Raw genomic sequence first — 21,814 nt, 5'->3', positions numbered from 1 at the left:
TATAAGTTCAGGGGGATAAAAGACCTCTGGGGCAATTTTAAACCAACGGGAACTGTGTGATGTTGGATAAATAGATACTCCACATTGTCCTTCAGAGACACTTTGCATTTCTCTGTCTAATCTCCTTTTTCCCCTTCTCCATTCCTCTATCTTCTGTCATTACATACCAAATAAACAACATGCATTCAAGTTTCTTTTTCTTCAAGGGAGAACACAAATAAAAACACATTTTCTCCATAGGAGCTTAAGACTTTATACCTCATCCATCATTGAACCTTTAAAGAATCTACATAATAGCCAATGTGTACATTAGAAAATGTGTAAAGGCATTGGTATCATTGTGTGCAGATGATATATTTCAGTACATGAATTTCTACTTCATTATAATTTATATTTTAGTATAAAGTTCTATATTAATAATAACATATCATAAATTCCATGTTGATTGATATCAGCTAATCATTTTTCATAGCAAAATCCATCATTCAACATCACTGAGTAAGTTATGATTTTGAGTCACCACAGGGTGGCAGTGCCTGCAAACTTTTCTGTCGTTAAGGCTGTGTCTAGAAAATGAAGGCAGATTCACCCCTACAAAGTCTGTCTTTCTGACCTTCATTTTTGCTTTTTGCCCATCCTACTAGGCTGCCTGGAGTCACCATGCCATGCACCCTAATGTTAAGCTTCCTTGCTCATAGGAGTCTGGCAAATGTGGACAGTTGCCCTCCAACCAAACCAGAGGCTTCTGCAGTATAACTGACTATACTCCTTCAGCACCGGTTCATCTTTGGCTTATTTCAGAGCTGTGGGCTGTGCTATGTTGTTGTTGGGAGTTGAACAATTAGTTGTGCAGACCTGTGAATGCATGGCTCAGGCAGCCAGGCAAGAGCTCACACAGATGAAAATCAAGAGCTACTAGGAAAAGTTATATAAATCAAAACTACTTCAAACATTTTTCTCTTAGTGGAAATCCCTGTTTTGCTACTGAAGAGTTTTTAATGAAGGAGAGATGGAAGGAGAGGTGGAAAGAGAATACCTCTGCCCTCACACAGCCCAGCCTTCTCATGCATGTCCCTCCCCTCTTCCCCCACATTTCACCCTTTATCTTCCTACCATGGGAAGAGATAACTGATTAGTCTCTTTGCTGCACAAACATGCACAAATTCTAAAATGCTTTAGAAACCCTGCCAATTGGCTATATGTCTGTAGAAAGGGAGCCCCTGTGTTAGGAAGGGCTATGTATTGGGGAAGCATTGAGAATACTGAAAAAAAAAATGTCAATAATGAATATCTCTGGATAATAAAATAAAGGATTACTCATTTTTATCTTCATTCTCTATTTTATTATAAAATGATAATGTATACTATGTTCAAAAACATTAAAAACTCTTCAGTAGCAAAACAGGGATTTCCACTAAGAGCAAAATGCTTGAAGTAGTTTTGATTTATGTAACTTTGCTTAAATTTGCAACACAGATTTTCTCTCTCTCTCTCTCTTTTTTTTTTAATGAAACATAAGCCAATTGGAGCAATGTATCTAAAAGGGAGCCTGTGGAAGCCTTCCAAGAGGAGGGAGAAAAAAGAAACTTGGCAGGACTGTATTGGCGGAGATGTCACCACGGAGTGTCTGGCTTTTCTGTCCTTTTATCTCTACACCAAACATCTGTATCTGAGTTATGGTCTGATTTTTCAGACATGTCTTTATTAGGTTTAGCAATGCTGTGAGTTACTTTTAATTTCAGTTTGTCTGCAGTATTCTATTCGTGGAAAGGGCTAACTTAGTTTTGGTTTTACTTTTCAGCTTATATAAAGGAGAGACAGAAGTGGAAGAAGGCAGATGACTGGAAAGGAGAGTTCGAGGCAGCTGAGGAGCTGTAGTTCAGTGGGGCAGGTATGTTGTTCCTCCTCCTCTCCTCCTCCTTCTCCTCCTGCTCCTCCTCTTCCTCCTCCTCCTCCTTCTTCTTCTTCTTCTTCCATGCGGCTTAGTCTTACTTTTGCCTTGATTTGGAGGCCGGCCAGGAAGGGAGGGTAGCCCATTGTTGAGCCTGCAAGGGTCTTTCCCTGGCTTTAGTTCTGGGGAAGCTCAGCTTCTCCCTTTGACCAATGACAGCTTCCAAGTAACAGCCAGACACACAGAAGCCCTTGGTCCCTGAATTCCCTGCATCTTCAACTCAAGGCAGAAGCTAGGGGAGTGGAAAGAGCCCTGGATGGGAGCCCATCTGCCATCTGCTGACCTCTTTCAGTTCCCTTCACAGATCTGGAATATGCAGAAGGAGAGGTTCCCTGCCTAGGAACTTAAGGCAACTATAATCCAGAGACTTCTCTTTTTATCTTTCTCGTAGTCACATGTAAGATATCTTTAGAGTGAGAACTATTCCCATGTAGAAACAAATTTAGTTACTGTAGTGCTGATCTTTGTTGTTCAAAGTAACTGTATAGGCAAGATGCTGTGTGTGTGTGTGTGTGTGTGTGTGTGTGTGTGTGTGTGTGAATGTGATGTTTGTTTCTCACAGGGACATCAGAGTCACCTGTAGCACTTGTTAAGAATGTAGATGCTTAAGAATCTACATTTTAATAATCCCTTAGGGTGATTCTTATGTACACTGAAGTTTGAAACCATTCCTCAACAGGACCAAAAGAATAATCATTAATTTGAATTTAAAATGCTCAGCAGTTCATTCATAGCTAACCAGAGATATTTCTAAAGTTGTCTGCAGTAACAGCCATATCTTGCTAGACCTCTGACTGCAGAGAGGGGGCCCTCCCAATTCGAAGAAATATAACAATTCCAGGAATCACAACATTGATGCTGGGGGATTATATGTTCTTCATGTTGAAGAACCAGATGAGAGGAACAGCATGTTTGAACTTGATTAATGTTCTGTTCCTGTGAAAAATTTATTTGCAGCTTTAGTTTCTTAGTAATTAACAGTGTGCGGATTTTGTTGAGACATATGATCTAATGGACCGATTTGCTTAGTATGGTTATTATAACTTAATTTCCATTAATGCAAGAAACTGTTACTGAATTCTGCATTGGGCTGCATGCTATTCTAAGACATAAACTTCTGTTGTTTCATTTAGTTGTCGGAACACCCTTCAGGTTGGACCTATAGTTTTACTCATATTAACTCGGTAATTACCCAACTTAGGCTTTGCTTGAGGAAACTCCTGGTTTAAGTGAACTCACGTGAATCTTAGAGCTATTTTTTAAAATTAGTTCATTTCAGTTATACATAATATTGAAGTTCTTTTTTAAAAAAATATATTTTTTTTTTGGTTGTAGGTGGACACAATACCTTTATTTTATTTTTATGCGGTGCTGAGGATTGAACCCAATGCCTTAGGCGTGCTAGGCAAGCGCTGTACCACTGAGCCACAACCCTAGCCCTGGAGTTCTTTTTGACATAATTATACAAGCATGGAATAAACTTTGCTCCAATTCAGTTCCCATATTTCTCCTTTGCCTCTCCTTCTCCCACCCTGTTCTCCTTACCCTACTTATCTTTCTTCTATTTATTTATGGGTTTATGTCTTAGAATAGCATGTATCCCAATGCAGAATTCAGTAAATGTTTCTTGAATATTTCTTGAAATATTTTATCTCTCTCTCTCTCTCTCTCTCTCTAGATAAAAAAGTGAAAAACTATATATATAAAATAAAAATTATATATAATATTTAATATATAAATTATATAATATACAATAAAGATACAAAATTATTTACATATAAATAATTTATATACATAAATTTATATGCATAAATTATTTAAATATATAAAGGTAAAATTCACTGTGGTATATTCATATATATACATAGGAAAGTTTGGTCAGATTAATTTCACTGTTTCTCCCTTTTCCTATTCCTCGTCCTTCCCCCTCAATCCTTTACTTCATTGAACTCTCTTCAATTTTCATGGTATTCCTCTATCTCTTTTTCTTTTTTCCCCCTTATTTTCATCTAGTTTCTGCATATGAGAGAAAACATTCAGTCCTTGACTTTCTAGGGCTGATTTATATGACTTACTTATGTGATGTTTTCCAGTTCCATCCATTTACCAGCAAATGCCATAAACTCATTCTTGTTTATGATTGAGTAATATTCCATTGTGTATGTATATCACATTTTTTAATCCATCTATCTGTTGATGAATACCTATGTTGTCCCCATAGCTTGGCTATAACAAATTTTTCTGCTATAAAAATTGATGTGGTTGCATCACTGTAGTATGATGATTTTCTGAGAAACAACCATACTTTTCTATAGTGGCATACAACTTTCTGATTCTAGTACCAAAGCACACAGTTTCTAACTTATCCACATGCTGAATAACACTTTAAAAAAATTTTGAATTGTTATTTTATTTTTGATGGCAGCCATTATAATGGTTGTGTACCATATTGATTTTTTTTTTTTTGAGGGAGAGTGTTTTGGGGATTAAACTCAGGGGAACTTGACCACTGAGCCACATCCCCAGCCCTGTTTTTTGTATTTTACTTAGAGACAGGGTCTCACTGAATTGCTTAGTGCCTCGCTTTTTGCAGAGCCTGGCTTTGAACTCACAATCCTCCTGTCTCAGCCTCCCAAGCTGCTGAGGTTACAGGCCTGAGCTACCACACCTGGCTCTATATTGTGGTTTGATTTGCATTTCCTTTATATTAAAGCAAGATTAAAATGGAGACTTGGCCTGAAAAATTTCTGAGCAAACAAAACCAACTAGATGTTAAAAATAATATTATCCTTGTGAAAGCTTCAAATCTAAACAAAATAAACTTGGATCATTTTGGGTAAATGCTTATGTAAAATGGAATAAAAACCTAACCTCAGTTACTCATAAGTAACCAATTAACATATAATTATGTGACTAATACTTGTTACATGTTAACCCATAAAAGGCAAATTTGTAACTACCACTAATCAAACAATTATTCCTCATGCTTCTACATTTTTCTAATAAATACTTGATTCTGAGACTTTGTTATCAGAATACAAACACTAAAACAAACAATCTTCAATCTGGATATTTCCCCAAATACAAATTACATCTTATTCAAATGAAGTCTAAAATTTTATTATATCTCTAAATATTCTTTTACACTAGTTATTAGTGGAGTTGAGCCTATTTCAATGTGGTTATGGTCACTTGTGTATCTTCTTTGGAGAAATGTCTATTTCAGTCATTTGCCCACTTTTAAATTGGGTTTTCTGTTCTTGTTGATGAGATCTTCGTATAGTCTAGAGATTAATCCTTAATCAGACAAATGATTTGCAAGTATTTTTCACCCATTTTGTGTGAGTTTTCTTTTGCTCCATTGATAGCATCCTTTGTGCATAACAGTTTTCAATGAAGTATAGTTTATCTGTTTCTCATTTATTTCCTGTGCTTTGGTATCATATCCAAGAAATCATGGTTATCTGAAATCCAAGTTAGTAAAAAACAAACTAGAAAAGTAGGCCCCCCAGGCAGGTTAGCCTATTGCTAATAAGATCTGCTCTTTCCCTCTAGTTCAAAGTGTAGGGAGGATTCAGGATCAGACTACTACCTTTAGAATAAGACTGTGATGTCCTGGGGAGTGGCTAGGGAAAGGGAAAGCAAAGACATAGAATTTCCTTCTATTTTGAATGTGGCTTTGCACACTGTTTCTTTGAATGGTTTTCAGAATTCCTATAAGATTATTTTAGCTTTTTTTTTTTTTTTACATCTCCATGGAAGGAACAAGAGCTTAAAGCTTCCTAGTCTGCCATTCTGTTCAATTGTCTAGGTTTTTAATCCTGTCTCTGTGACATATTCACTCAGCATTTGTGAAGCTTATTTATCTCACTTGCAAAGTTGGCTGGATAATTTCTAACTTGCAGGTACATAAAATATTCATTACCGTTTTTAGCATATTTTAGACCCTCAGTAACACTACATGGATTTTATTATTACTATTGTAGAAAAATTTCAGAGAAGATAACACCTTATGTTTCATCAAAAACATTAGAGATTTTGGGGAATGATGAAGGAAACCTTCTGAAGTCTGCTCTTGTTCAGTTATGTGTAGTCCCATACAAAGGACAGATGGCTCATTAGTCCCAAGTTGATGGGTGGTTGGATAACTCTGAGATAGAGAATGACTTTGTAATCTTATTTCTACTTGGAGGCTGTTCCAGGTTAGCAGGTTGCTATGGCATCTGGACCGAAAATGTCAGGCCCCATTTGTCTGGTGGAAAATAACAATGAGCAGCTGATGGTGAACCAGCAGGCTCTAAGAATTCTTGAGAAGATTTCTCAGCCAGTCATAGTGGTGGCCATTGTTGGACTGTACCGTACAGGAAAATCCTACCTGATGAACTGTCTGGCAGGACAGAACTGTGGTGAGTGATGTCCTGGGCAGGGCCAGTTGCTTGTCTCCAACTGAATCTCAGCTTCTTAGTGATGATTCTCACTCAAATGAAGGGAGGACCCAACTTTTCTCAGTAAAGGAATTTTCTCATTCTAATTCTCATGGCCAAATTACTACTTTACTGTAATCTTTCCCCATATTCTTTTCTTTATTCTGATTAAGGAAAGTCTCTCCTACTGGTGTTCACAGTTGTATCTTTTCTAACATCCACATCTTTTCTAACACTTCCATAAATGTTTCTTCTGTCTTATATAAAATATTTTTTTCCCCTCTATGTAATATTTCATCAACATTGTAAAGATCTTTGAATATTTGTCATCTTAAAAATCCTCCCTGGATTTCACTTCCTATTGCAACTACTCTTTTTCTTTTTTGCTTGTTCTTTCACTTATTTTTCAATGCAAAAAAATAGTATTCCAACTTCCTTTTTTTCATTTTTTTTGTTCTTACGTCTATCTTTAATCTGCAGATCTCTGAACCTCACCATTTCTTTAAAATGCTTCTTACTAGTGACCTCCATTTTGTCTAGTTCATGAATGCCTCTTTGTCTTCATCTAGAACCCTCAAGTGGCATCATTCTCAGATTAATGACTGATCCTCTGCTCCTTAAAATAGGTGACTTGCAAAATAAGGCATTCTTAGGAAGTAGAGATTCCACCATCTTGGCTGTTGGGGTACACACAATCCAAGATCTCAGGCTCTGTGGGTTCTAGGCTGCTTAGGAGTTCTGCTCTCAGCGTATGTTATTCTCCCCTTCCCTTGCAGGCTTTCCTTTGGGCTCCACAGTGCAATCGGAAACCAAGGGCATCTGGATGTGGTGTGTGCCCCACCCCATCAAGCAAAATCACACCCTGGTTCTTCTGGACACTGAGGGCCTGGGCGATGTGGAAAAGGTGAGGGAGGGAGTCTCAGATCCTTTGTATGCTGAATTTTCTCCTTATTGCTTTATGACCCTTTACAATTTAACTGCTTTGATCTACCACCTAGAAATAGACCTATAGTGAATAAGGCAAACTGGTAGTCTAATCTTACCTTCAGCTCAGATAAGATAGAGGTATGGTGAATAGAATGTTTTATTTCTTGATGGTTAGCAATACCACTCCTTATCATTGAGGAGTTCTGCTTCCTCAAATGTGGAAGTTTGAACATTATAGAAGCAGCCGAGGCAAGTATGGGAAGCAATTTTATTTTAAAAAATAGTAACACAGACTTCTCCTAGGAGAAGGGGGCCATGGCTGGTATCCTGGTATCCCAAGAAGTGACAGCATCTTGCCCCTTTTATACATTTTAGGTTTTCTTTGTTCTCATGACCTCTTCCCCCTTATCTCTCTCCTTCTTGCCCAAGAGATCTAGGTGGAATGGTAAAAAAGATGAGAAGCAGGTAGGTTGGACTGGCCAAGGTGGAGTGATCTGGGCAGGAAGGGAATGGGCAACCTGGGAGGCATTAATTAGCAGTTTCCTGCCTGCTCACTGGAAGCTTCCTTAACAACCTTTTGGGAGAGGCAGTACAGGCAGGTGATCTTGGTGCCCAAAGGGCTCTGGAGGCATTAACATTCCAATCTCCAGGGACAGTCTTTAACTTCCTGGACCCAAATTGGCCTCCATTTTCTTAATCTGACCACATCACTATCTACACTAACTGCCTATCTTTAATTTTGCTTCAGAAGGGTGAATGCTTTGATTCAATATAATAAAAAAATTATTGAGTAGCTAAGTTCTAGCCTTCTGGGCTCAGTAGATTGGCATTACTGACCAAGTAAAGGCTCTGTCCTCCAAAAATTACCTGCTGACCCATGAGGAGATCACACCTATGCTTCAAGTTAAATAGAAGGCCTGGGAAAGAAGCAGGTTGGAGAGAGGAAGGTCCCATGCTGCAGTGTAGTGCCTGACCCCTGTCAGTTCCAAGGGGAAATCTGTCGCTGGGTTGGCCCTTTGGAGGGATCCTGTATTGAGACAAGGAAATTGGGCCTTGATCCCTGGTGCTGATCAGTCCTTGGAAGTCTGGAAGCCTTTCTCATTGAGTGCTGACCTCTGAGTGCTGTCATCCATTAGCACTTCTAATAGCTTGAAAAATGATCCACACAGCACATCCCAACTTGATCAAATAGTTAAGTGTAAGGGGAGTTTGATAGGAGGGTGAAGAGGTATCAGCCTCATCCCTGTGGATGAGGAAAGCCTCCTGATCCACCTTTCAAACTACAAACATTCTGAAGTCTTTGAGAAATCTGTGACTGCTGGTTCTATCAAATCGTATTTTTGACTTATAATACACATTTTAAGATGGATTTTTGATATTGTAGCTTTCTAACAATAGGTAAAGCGAGTGACCTGTTCTTTTTTTTGACACAATACATTTATTTTATTTATCTATTTTTATGTAGTGCTGAGGATCAGACCCAGTGCCTCACATGTGTTAAGCAAGCACTCTACCACTGAGCTACAGTTCCAGCCTCTGATCTGACTTTTTATGCTTTATTTTGAGACTTATTTGAGAAAAGCGTCTAAATTTATATACTCCCCTTTTTTGCATAAGGATTTAGATATTCTGTGATTACTTTTTGTCAGCTTATTTGAAATATAATTAACAAATAAAATTGTATGCATTTAAGGTGCACAAGTTGATGTTTTGATTTACTTTGTGAAATGATCGGTACAAACAAATTAATACATGTATTAATTTTTAGTTTTCTTTTTGCTTTTATAGTGAGAACACTTAAGAGAACTTCTTAGCAAAATTCAAGTATACAATACAGTATTAACTAGAGTCACCATGCTATACCTTAGACCTCTAGAAATTATTTATTTTACATAACTGAAACTCTGTACTTTTTGACCAGTATCTCCCTGTTTCTTCCACCCTCCTGATTCCAGAACACACCATCCCATTCTCTGCTGCTATGGATTTGACTATTGGACCATATTACATTCCATACCTGAATGAGATGAGATAGTATTTTTCTTTTTGTACCTGGCATATTTCACTTAGCATAATGCCCTCAATTTTCATTCATGTTTTGCAAATGGCATGATTTCCTTCATTCTTTTAGGTTTGAGTACTCATACTCCACACTTTCCTTACCCATTTATTCCTTGATAAACGTCTGTACCTTGGCCATTGTGAAATAATGCTGCAATAAATATGGAAGGGCAGGTATCTCTCTGAGATACTGCGATTACTTCCTTTGGCTCTTGAGAAGTGATATTGCTGGATTATATGGTACTTCTATTTTTTTGAGGAATTTCCAGAATGTTTTCCATAATGGCTATACCAATTTACATTGCAATCAACAGCATACAAGTGTTCTTTTTTCTATACCCTCATCAACACATGTCATCTTTTGTCTTTTTGTTCATAGCCATCCTAATTGTTGTGATAGCTCATTGTAATTTTGACTTTCATTTCCCTGATAACTAGTGAGGTTGAATATCTTTTCATGTACCCATTGGCAATTTGTATATTAACTTTTGAGAAATGTATTTTCAAGTCAATTTCTTATATTTATTGAGTTGCTTGATTTACTGTTGAGTTATATGAATTTCTTATATACTTTGAATATTAACCCCTTATCAGATATGGTTTGCTAATATTTTTATCCCATTTTGTAGTTTCCTTTTTACATGGCTGATTGTTTTTCTTGCTTGCAAGAAGGTTTTTAGTTGGATGCTCTCCTACTTGTCTAATTTTGCTTTTGTTGTCTGCACTTTTGGTGTCATTTCCACAAAAACCAAGGCTAGACCAATGTTAAAAAGCTTTTGCCTGTTTTCTTCTTGAAATTTCAGGACACATGGTCATTTTTTTCCTACTATCTAACTGAAATTTTGTGTTCTTTGACCAACATTTCTCTATGACCCTTTCCCTCCTTTTGAATCACCCTTTCAACAACCATTCCACTCTCTACTTGTATGGATGCAACTTCTCTAAGTTCCACATACAAGTGAGGTCAGGTGGTCTTTGCCTTTTTGTGTCTCTCTTCATTTCAATTTCGCTTAAAGTCCTGCAGGTTCATATATGTTGTTGCAAATGACAAGATTTCCTCACTTTTATGGATGTGTGGTATTCTGGTGTGTGCATTTCCCACATTTTCTGCATCCATGTATCCATTGATGAACACTTGGTTTGATTCCATGCCTCCACTTCATTTCCTTTGGATAACACACAGTAGTACATCCACTTTCAGTGCTTACACGCAAGTCTCAAATCTAATTTGACTTCAGTTTTAAACACTCTTCTGGCTATGGATATCCAGTTCTTCTGACATCATTTGTTAACAAGGCCATTCTGTCCCTATTGTGTGTTCTTGGCACTGTTGTCCAAGCTGAGTTGACTATTAAAGCATGGATTTATTTCTGGGTGCTATTCAGTTCCATAGGTCTAGATGCCTGCTTTTACAACATTATCATACTGCTTTGATCACTGTAGCTTTGTAATATTTTAAATTAGGAAGTGTGATACCTTGACCTTTGTTCTTGCTCAAGATTGGTTTGGTTATTCAGTATCCTTTGTGTCCTGTATAGATTTTAGAATTTCTCTTTTTGTTTACTTAAGAATGTCATTGTCATAGACAGTTGAAAGCCATTTATCAAACAATGGTATGTGCTTATCTAAATGGGTTTTTGTTTGCTACAAGTCCTAGTTCTAAGAACACTGATTACTTTTTAATATTAGGGTTTTGGGGAAATAAGGAAATGAATAGGTTAATCTCCCCACCCTTACATTGCTATATAGAATATTATAGGCCTGAATCTGTTATTACCTTGCTCTCTAGGAACAAGCTTTATATACTCTTTATATTAGAAGTAATTTCTAGATTTAATTTAGACAAATACTACAATTTATAGAAACAAATTAGCCTGACCTTTCATGCCCTTCATCAACCTGTGTCAGCGCTCACGATCCAGCATTGTTTCCTGCTCTTACTTGCTTCTCGGTTAAACAAAATAACTATTTTCACTGCAAAGACTCCTACAATCTCTAGTTTTGTTTTTGTGGATCTTTCTACTTGTAGGATCATCTTTATTTGTTCTGTAAACCTTCTGCCAACTCTTTAATGGTCAGCTCATGATCTCTAGGAAGGCTTCATACATGTTTTTCTCCAACTTTCATAGCTCTGTTCTTTCTTGATTGACATGTACTTCTTTTTTTTTTAATTGTACTTCTTAATTTAATATAACGGCTATGGATTTCACTACTTATATAAATTACTAAGATCCAAATTTTTATAGATATTATTATCTGTGTTGTATTTATTATTGTGAATATCTTCATTGCTTTGAATTAGTCATCTCAAAGTAACTTGTCATTGTGAAATTTGTTTTTCTAAATCTAAGATCAGTGGGATCAGTAGCCATCTATGCCCAGCTATCCCTACTCTGATATTTATATGTTTTAAATGGTCTATGGTCAATAAATATATAGAGAGAATGAAGAAATGCTAACATCAATGATTGAATGAATATCCTATTGAGAACCCAATAGAGTACAAGTTTATGTAGGTATATTATCTTGTTTCATCTCATTGAAAAAAATAAAGCTATGTAAGATGAGAATCATCATATGAAGAAATTATGATTCTAAGAAACATTATAATTGTCAAAGCTGTTATTTGTTCAGGTCTTTCTTTATTGCATATGAATTCCTATTAGTAAACCCATAAATGAAAGACTGACAGAATAAAGGTCTGAATGAATTTGTAAGACATAACTCCTAAGTTCCTTGCTGTAATGTGCTTCCTAGGGTGACCCTAAGAATGACTCCTGGATCTTTGCCCTGGCCGTGCTTCTCAGCAGCACCTTTGTCTACAACAGCATGGGCACCATCAATCAGCAGGCCCTGGACCAGCTGCAGTATCCTTCCAGGAACTCAACCTCCCTGTCATTGAGTTTAGGGGAATGAATATTAAGTCATTATCTTTTGCCCTGTCAATTAGTAGTTTCTGGTGAAACAGCGAGCACCTATGGCAAAAGAGGCCGTTTATTAGAACTCTTTAATAGGGAAACACGGAAATGATGTTTTTTTCCTCAGCCAAGACCTAGTTATGTGACAGAGCTGACAGAATTAATCAGGGCAAAGTCCTCCTCAGATCCTGATGAAATAGAAGATTGCACAGAGTTTGTGAGTTTCTTTCCAGACTTTGTCTGGACTGTCCGGGATTTCACCCTGGAGCTGAAGTTTGATGGTCAGCTCATCACAGAAGACCAGTACCTGGAGAAAGCCTTGAAGCTGATTAAAGGTACCAGAGTGTGGCTCAGGAGTGGGTGGGATCACTGAAACCTGCCCATCATTTCTGGGGTTCCATTAGTATTTGAGACTGAACTGAGGTCTGCAGCAATGGTGAGTGGAGTATAGGTTGAAGAGCTCCAGGAACTGATGTTTACTTAAGAAATGTAAGGCCTAAAGTACAATGAAATTATTCAAAACCAAATTCTTTTAAACAATTTTTACTTTAGTTTCCTGATTACAATGGAGGCTAAAACTTTCTAGTGACTAGGCACTTCTGTACCCTCTTTGGCATCTGCTTTCCTCTGTTTAGAACAAATGGCCTCAAAATTGTTAGACATGAAATTATAATCCAAAGCCCATCTCATGAAAAAATATGTATTTCACACAGATAATTCTTCTAATTTTAAAATACTAGTGTATTTATTCCATTCATATGAATACCTTTGTGATCCAGGTGTGGCATCTGTAATTCTTGGCACTCCGGAGTACAGAGCAGCACAATCTCAAGTTCAAGCTTAATGAGACCTGTCTCAAAATAAAAGAAATAAAAAAGGCTGGGGATATAGCTCAATGGTAATGGCCCCTGCTTAGAGCAACAGGATCTCAAGTTTGAGGCCAATTTGGGCAACTTAGCAAGATCCTATTTTAAAATGAAAACTAAAAAGATTAGGGTATGTAACTCCCTGGAACGGCCCTGAGTTCACTTGCCAGTACTCTCAGTATTCCTAATGGTATTTCTGATATTGGTCCATTATCACTCTCATACCATTGTGTTCTAAATAGGCCTGAAGAAGCATGTATCTTTTCTATTTATTCCTTTCCAATACTTATTATGATTATAAGAACACTCATTTTACTTGTATATGATGGCTTTCTCTTAATTCCAACACATTTATTCATGGTATTATTTTAAAAATTTATATTAATTGGTGTACATATTGCTTATATGTAAATTATTTGCATGGGTGCATACCTAAAGAAATCTTGTGAGAATACCAATTCTGATTTATTCTTTTGTGCTTTCATTTTTCTCTCTATGCTTTCTCAAAACATTAATTGAAAAATTGGTAGGCAGAAAAGCAAACAGTCAAATCAAATATAGACCTCTGTCTGAAATTTTAAAAATCACATTCTGTTTACTTTTGGTCTTTGGAAGTGTTTGCTACAAATAGCTAACATTGTGTGAAAGTTATTTTTTAAAAAAACAAACTACATTGTTATATTACATCCCAATATTATGGGATATATATAGATAGTAAGGTGATTAGTAAAGTGAAGCCGATAATCAATCCATCATCTCACATAGTTAGTTGATTTGATTTAATAACAATCCCAAATATAGTAGTTTTATTAACCATAGTTCTCATGTTGGACATTAGATCCCTAAACTTCTGCTTCCTACATATCTGTTACTTTAATATTTGACCTACATTTCCCATTTCTTCCCCACCCCCTGGTAACAACTATTTCATTCTTTCTATTTATTTGGCTTTTTAAAAAATGAATTCGTTTTATCACAAAAGTAGTTTTCTTTAATGAATTATGGTATCGTTCTCAGTATTCCTAATGTTATTTCTGATATTGCTCCATTATCACTTATTTGTGTGTCTTCTTTCTGGTCCCACAGCTCAATTTTTGCAAGGGATTGAGTGGGCCAGAGATTTATGTTTAACCTTTCATTCATTCAGTGAACATATAATAAATAACAACTCTATATACTGGTACCATGTTCAGGTCTGGGGATATCAGTCTAGATATTTTTTTTCTGCTAGGATCTAAATCTCTTGTCAGAGTTACATCATTGGCACAAGTTTGGTGTGCAAATAGGTATTGAATATTAATGTTAAAACAATTCTTTAACAGTATATATTAACTGCAAAGATACAACAACCCCTGTCAAAAAATCTTTAGTTCCCGGTCCTAAGACAATTTCTACTGTATTCTCTGTTTTCCCCATCCCTCAGGGAACGGCTCCAGAGTTGCAATGTTCAATCAGCCCAGGGAATGCATCAGGAATTTCTTTCCAAAACGGAAGTGTTTTGTCTTTGACCGGCCAACAAATAACAAAGAACACCTAGCCCATATTGAGAGCCTCTCAAAAGACCAACTGGATCCTAAATTCCAGGAACAAACAAATAGTTTCAGTTCTTACATCTTTACCCAGGCAAAGATCAAGACACTCAGAGAGGGAATTGTGGTTACTGGCAATCGTGAGTCTTTTCATATTTCTGTGTTGACGAATACATGTTGAATATACTATATAATGTGTTTCCATTAGTTTTGTTTGATAATTGGAGAAATACGCATAATTTTAAATCAGGTTACTTGTTAGGGTTTACAGATCTGTAAAATTGTGCCCTTTGTTATTGGTATCTGTGGCTTCCACATATCTGAAAAATCCTCCACTGATAATAAAAATCACTAACAGGGTATAAAAACAGATACTATTTTTTAGGGGAATTCTTTTTTTTTTTTTTTTTTTTTTTTAAAGAGAGAGTGGAGAGAGAGAGAGAGAGAGAGAGAGAGAGAGAGAGAGAGAGAGAGAATTTTAATATTTTTTTATTTTTTAGTTATCGGCAGATACAACATCTTTGTCTGTATGTGGTGCTGAGGATCGAACCCGGGCCGCACGCATGCCAGGCGAGCGCGCTACCGCTTGAGCCACATCCTTAGGGGAATTCTTATATGTTAAGTGTTGTTTTTAAGGAGAATATGATGTGTATTTTGGAAATTTATAGTAGTTCATATATAAATGGTGGCCTGTAAACACCTGAAAATCCTTTGAAAGTTTTGGCAATAAATATAATCTGATATATCTTTCCTCATTGGTCAACCAATGTAATGTGTTTTCCTTTGACTTTTAATTGAGATGCTATGTTTTCCATATACACTTAGTATATTAGAGGGAGGTGGATAGTTAACATTTTAAATACTGTTGCCTAGAGAACCATAAAACTGAGGTCAATAGTAACACCAAAGTGATGATAGTAGAAAGAGGTAGGCATGTGTGTTTTTATGTATATGAGGTTTTAGAAATATTGTCTTAGAATCTTGGATCTTATTGAGTTATAGATTCCAATTTATCCCCTAAAATTTCTGGCTTCCTCAGGCCTGGGGACTCTGGTGGTGACCTATGTAGATACCATCGCTAGTGGATCAGTGCCTTGTTTGGAGAATGCGGTGACCACTCTGGCCCAGCGTGAGAACTCAGCAGCTGTGCAGAAGGCAGCCGACCACTACAGTGAGCAGATGGCCCAGCGGGTGCAGTTCCCCACAGACACACTCCAGGAGCTGCTGGAGGTGCACGCAGCCTGTGAGAAGGAAGCCATCACAGTCTTCATGGAGCACTCCTTCAAGGACGAAAATCAGGAGTTCCAAAAGGAACTGGCGGTAATTGTCTTAGTTATTACCTTTTCTGATTGTTCCCTTGAAAATGAAGCCTACAGGTGCCTTTATGGACCTCAGGGTTCCTCTCTCTAATTCAAGGATAAAGCACTTTGGATTCTCATGAGGAATACAGTTCCCAAAGACCATATATCCCTCTTTGCCCCTTCCCCCAAACGTGGGGCACATTATCCAGAAATCTCTCAGATGACTGAAGGAAAACCAGAATAGATATCTTCCATAACAATCTGATGACTGAAGTCAAATCTGTATCAATATCCCCCTGAACGCTTCTAATGAATATTGGAAAATCCTTCTATGGGTGATAAGCCAGCCTGGAACACTTGCAAGTCACCCCCATACTGTTTCTTCTTCTGTGCACACTCTCCTTTTCCTAGGAACCAAAGTTTCTTTCACCAGACCCTCTTTCCACGTTGCTGTTCATGTTATGTTATTCCTTGTTTCATTGCATCATTGAAGATGGAATCACAGCACTCCACAGCTGGCAAGACACCACGGAGCTTCTGGAATGCAATCCCTTCATCACACAGATGAGCATTTTGAGGCCCAGGAAGTTTAAGAAATTTTCCTGTAGACTTGCAGAGGATTTTCAGGGATGTAATGAGTCAAGTTTTGTGATTTCTGATTCATCCCAAGACTTACTCCATTTGAATGCTTTTCTCATCATAAATATAGTTAGATTGACCCTTCTATAAGGTTCTTTGGAGTTTTATCTTTTTCATTCCTATCTTCCAGTAACATGTGTCTATAATTGCATTGCAGAAAATAATAGAGGAGAAGAAGAACTATTTCTTGCTGAAGAATGAGGAGACCTCTGAAAAATGCTGCCAGGCTGAACTGACTCGGCTTTCAAAGACCCTAATGGAAAGCATTTCTGCAGGAACTTTCTCTGTTCCTGGAGGCCACAAGCTCTACATGAAAGCAAGAGAAAATGTTGAACAGAACTATTTGCAAGTGCCCAGGAAAGGAGTCAAGGTGAGGAGTAAGGGGACATGGGGAGCTTAGAGAACAGTCAAAGGATCTCTTAAATCTACTCGTGATAAGAAAGCATGATATCTCCCTCCCTCCCTCTTTATCTCCCTCCCTCTTCCCCAGAGCTGGAGATGGAAACCCAGGGCTTTGTGCTATCTAGACAAGTGCTCTACCACTGAGCTACTCCCTGACCCCACTTAGTCTTCGAATGCTTCCTATTTATTATATTTACCTGAGAGTGGAAGTATTCATTTCCAAAGGTATTATGGATTTCAGAAATTCAGGAAAGACAGAAAGAACTTATGAATTTCTTCATCCACATTATTTGAAATGTGCCAAGTGCTGGTGATTCCCAAGGTTCAGTCAGAGCCTTCGCTCTCAGGGCTGATCAAGGTAAGAAAGAGTCAACTAAATGGACATATTGAGTGATATCACTTATGAGCCAGGGACAACAGGCTACATAGGTGGTGGCAGGAAACACAATAATGGCACAATTAACATTTCATATTCTATTGACTATAGACAGGGTGATATGCTTTTTCCTGAGAACTTTTAATTTAGTTCCCCAAACAACTCTATGTAATACCTCTCCTCATGTGAACATTTTATACATCTGAACTGAGAGGCCCAGACAGATTTAATAACTGGTCCAAAGTTATACCCAGCCAGTGGTGGGAGAAAGCAGCAGCACAGACCAGAGGCAGCATTTCACATTGGAAAACAAACACGTGAAAGCATTAGAGATTATAATTTGTACAATTTCACATCATTTAGACTAGGAGGAGCCTAGAGCAGGTGGAGGGAAAAAGCTTTGGAAGAAGGGGAGGAAGGGGCAGTAAGAGGAGATATGGAGGGTCTCAGGTCACACTGAGGAGCTTGGTCACTTAGAAGGGAATCACTGAAATTTTAACCATGAAGCCAAAATGATATGGACATGTGTGGTTTTTGTTTGTTTTATTTTATTCTATTTTTTGCTGAGGACTGGGGATTGAATCCAGGGGTGCCTAACGATCCTAAGTCACATCCCCAGCCCTTTTTATTTATTTTTACATTTTTGAGACAGGGTCTTGTGAAGTTGCTTAGGGCCTTGCTAAGTTTCTGAGGTTGGCTTTGAACTTGCAACCCTCCTTCCTCATCCTCCCAAGTTGCTGGGATTTATAAGTGTGCACCACTGCCTCTGGCTGATATATTGTTCTTACAGAAGTGGTCTTCCAATGAAATCTAAGTTTTTTGCTTCTTCTTGGCTCCACAGGCAGGCGAGGTCTTCCAGAGGTTTCTGCAGTCACAGACAGTAACAGAGAAGTCTATCCTGCAGGCAGATAAAGCCCTCAGTGATAAGGAGAAGGCCATTGCAGGTACAGGGACAGGACTCCACTCCCAGGTGGTGGTTGGATTCCTGTAAAGCCTTCTGACAGGTCTGACAGGAAGACCTTCTCCAAACTGCGAGCTTTCCCTTCTCTGTGGAATGCATGCTCTGCTGAATGTGTGAGGAGCAAGGGGAAGTAGAGGTCAGACCTCAACCTGATGGGCAGGACCTTTCCTATCAGTGTCTGAAACGTGCACTTGATGTGAATTCTGTGATTTCCTGCCTTGCCCTGCCTTTCAGATTTGGTTTGGTCTCTGAGCTCAGGAAATTCTAGTATAGTTGCTGTTTCTTTCTTCCTTCTCTAAAACTTTCCTGTGACAGAGGAGCGGGCCAAGAAGGAGGCGGCTGAGAGGGAAGAGGAGCTTTCAAGACAGAAACTACAGGAACAACAGCAACAGATGGAGGCTCAAGAGAGGAGTTTCAAGGAAAACGTGGAGCAACTGAAAAAGAAGCTGGAGGAGGAGAGAGAAGAGCTCCTGAAAAACCAGAACACCATGTTGGAGCACCAGCTGAAGGTGGGTGATGCCCTGCTCAGTAGTTCTGATAGTCCTGGGGCCCCAGAAGGAATAGTGCAAATTACACTCAGCTCACAGAAGGAAGATAATCACCATGTGTTGCCTGTGATTTATTGCAAGCCCTGAATTCTCTTGTAAAAAGATTTTTTAAAAAAATTGTATTCTGTATTTAGACTCTGCAGAGTCATTTATAGTCCCTTAAATCTTTAGATTTTATACATGGTGTAAGCTGCTGTTTAAGGAGATTTTAAAATAATCTTATGACAGTGATATCTAGAGTGCGGGACATTCTATAGGGCAATTGTCTCAGTCTGAAACAAATCAATGGTATTAAAAAAAGAAAAGAAGGAGAAAGAGGAGGATAAGAAGGAAGAGAAGGAGAAGTCATGGCAGTAGTAGTGAGGTGAACTTTTCTAGATTAAAAGATAGTTCAGACCTAATAACCAAATGTATATAAACTTTTTTGGGACCCTGATTTGAACAAAACAACTTCCAGAATACTTGAAACAATCAAGGAAATTTGAAGCATTAGATAATGTGAAATTATTTTGATAAATATGATAAAGCCCTTGTGTTTATATAAGACAAATATTAACATTGTTTAGAGATGTATATAAGAGGTGTAGTGGTAAAATGATTGAATGTTAAGGTTTTACATTCAAGTATTTGGTAAATGAATAAAAGGAATAAACAAACAAAAAAATTTCATGAGGGCCTGACTAAGCAGACAGATTTTAACCAGCTGTAGTCAAGATGGGAACAGCAATTGGTTAGCATCACCAAGTCCCATGTTGTCTGGAGCCCTATTTCTACTCAAAGACCTTAAGGCAGATCTGCACTGACAGAAGTAGAAATCCAGGAAAGTGACAGCTTCTAAACTTGCTGCAGTTAAATCCAGATGTAAACAGCTGCACAGGGCATGAGAAGAAATCCCTCATTGTCCATTTGGAAATTATATGGTAATAGATTTCTGGATCAGATAATGTGTTCTCATCATTGCTATGTGATGGTGACCATGCCATCCCAGTGGGACTGAGAATCTGTTTATTCAGACCAATAACATTTCTTGGCAAGAATATGAATTTGTTCTCACACCTTGGTTAGCACCCAGCCAATCTGTAATGGTGGGTGAATATTAGTAAAGTGGGAAATGTTACTTCCTGGTAGTGTCTAGGTCTAGCTCAGATGATAGTCTTTGTTGCTAAATTATCCTACAGTAATTGAGAAAACATTTTAGGGAGAAAATAAGACATGTTGACAAAGTTTTTTAAACAAAGTATAACTCAAAGTATCAAAATTATAAAATATTTACACCCCTTTCAATTCTATTTATTTTAGGTTCAAAAGGATTTGCTTGAGGAAGGATTCAAGAGGAAATCTGAGGAAATGAATGCAACAATTAATCAACTGAGATATATGATTGATAATACAAAGGAGAGTAAAATTCCCTGGATTTTTCAAGCATTGGAATCATTTGGCAATGGTCTAAATGCATTATTTTCTCTTGGTAGTTCTGTTGGTAAACTTGGAAAAGGACTTTACTCACTGTTTAGAAAGAAGTAAGGAAAAATGTGGCTTGTGGTACATGCTTTGGCCTATTTTGGTGCTCAAGTTTTTCATTTTAATTCTGCAAAGTTTTAAACCTAAAAAGTGCTTGCTAGAAGATATCAGTGCATGACCTGCCTTAGATGGAACAAATGCTTGGAAACATTTTCAGATAATGCTAGTTTTAGTAAACTCACATTTGCAATAGTTTACATACATAAGAGGTTCTTAAATGCATTGATTTTAATCAGAAAAGTTCGGAAACTATGTAAATGTCACCTACATAAAATTGGTACTATAAATTTTCATATGTGTCAATACTGGAATAGCCAGGAAACAAAATGCCATGGAACTCTAGGTACCCTAATACAAAGGATCTTGAAGATAAATTTTTATGTAAAAACAAAGTCCAAAATAGTATATATGATTGACCACTATTAAAAGTGAAATTATCATCTGCAAATATACATTGTACAAATAAAATGTCTTTTGAAGTTTTAATGAGAAACTAATATCATTGGCTCCTTTTGGGAAGAAATGATTGGAATCAGAGGTTCAAGGGACACATACCATTCATTACCTACTCCATCTTTGGAAGATCATAAATAAAGCTTGTATCTCATTCATTTTGAAAAAAATTATAAATTTTAGTGATAGTGATAATAATGAAAGTAGATTTGACCATTAAATGATGAAACATCTCATTATTTCTGCAAATAACATCAGTCAGCTCAATTTTTATTCCATCCAAGCCATCATCCTATAGGATGGTGCTGCCCGTGCTTAGGGAGGGTCTTCACTTCAGTTTGATATCCCACATGCCAAACATTCCTAGACATACCCTTATTGACACACCCTGAAGCCTTTTAATCTTTGAGGTCTCTTAATCCAATCAAGTTGACAATTCAAATTAAGCATTACAAATATTAAGTAAATAATTGGACTAAGAATAAAATCTAAAACTCTAGTACATATATGAACAAATCTGAGCAAAATTCTTAAAAAAGTTGATAATGTAATAAAATTATCTATCTTACAGACATCATTTCTTCTGAATCATAGAAATCTATATGAAAAGCTAACAAAATGATGACAATGGTGATGATTATAGCCAGAAATTCGACACTGACTTAAAGCTCACCTTTATGAGTTTGTGTTCTGATTTGTTTTACACATTCATAATGCAGAGAAAAAAAACTCATATGAGATCCTGAGTGAGGTCAATACAAGTACTTTTAATCATAATTGCATCTGGTCAGTGAGTAAACAGGTAACTGCATTGACCCTAGCCATGTGCTCCTGGCACTAGGGAAGCCTTGGGAAGGTGCTAAGGGAAAGTGGCTACATTTTTGGTGTTCTTGTATGTCTCAGTTCAGAAATAAGACATCAAATGAATTATACCAAT

The 21,814-nt window shown here is 37.3% G+C and overlaps 1 protein-coding gene across 3 annotated transcripts; it reads left to right on the top strand.

The window, feature by feature from the left end:
* Positions 1-1,620: 1,620 nt before the first annotated feature.
* Positions 1,621-21,078, top strand: LOC143405202 (guanylate-binding protein 6-like). 3 transcript variants are annotated; one of them, XM_076863578.1, is made up of 12 exons: positions 1,621-1,708; positions 1,802-1,891; positions 6,144-6,357; positions 7,152-7,279; positions 12,121-12,230; positions 12,420-12,616; positions 14,571-14,816; positions 15,716-15,996; positions 16,774-16,986; positions 18,236-18,338; positions 18,671-18,864; positions 20,203-21,078. In XM_076863578.1, exons 3-12 carry the CDS (start codon positions 6,168-6,170, stop codon positions 20,425-20,427), a joined length of 1,887 nt encoding a protein of 628 aa, XP_076719693.1. In that variant the 5' UTR covers positions 1,621-1,708; positions 1,802-1,891; positions 6,144-6,167; the 3' UTR covers positions 20,428-21,078. The 3 variants fall into 3 exon arrangements, with proteins under 3 accessions (XP_076719693.1, XP_076719691.1, XP_076719692.1); XM_076863576.1 differs by having other exon boundaries at positions 1,621-1,721; XM_076863577.1 differs by having other exon boundaries at positions 1,621-1,891.
* Positions 21,079-21,814: the final 736 nt, after the last annotated feature.

The sequence above is a fragment of the Callospermophilus lateralis genome, chromosome 7 (genome assembly GCF_048772815.1).
Source record: "Callospermophilus lateralis isolate mCalLat2 chromosome 7, mCalLat2.hap1, whole genome shotgun sequence".
In the NCBI taxonomy this organism is placed as follows: domain Eukaryota; kingdom Metazoa; phylum Chordata; class Mammalia; order Rodentia; family Sciuridae; genus Callospermophilus; species Callospermophilus lateralis.
Note: the sequence above shows the minus strand (reverse complement) of the source record. Positions and strands in the feature narration are given on the sequence as shown.

Coding starts and splice junctions, on each gene's coding strand:
- LOC143405202 (XM_076863578.1), top strand. CDS start 6,168: ATGGCATCTGGACCGAAAATGTCAGGCCCCATTTGTCTGGTGGAAAAT. Junction 12,231..12,419: donor CAGGCCCTGGACCAGCTGCA/GTATCCTTCCAG, acceptor GCCAAGACCTAG/TTATGTGACAGAGCTGACAG. Junction 12,617..14,570: donor AGCCTTGAAGCTGATTAAAG/GTACCAGAGTGT, acceptor CCCATCCCTCAG/GGAACGGCTCCAGAGTTGCA.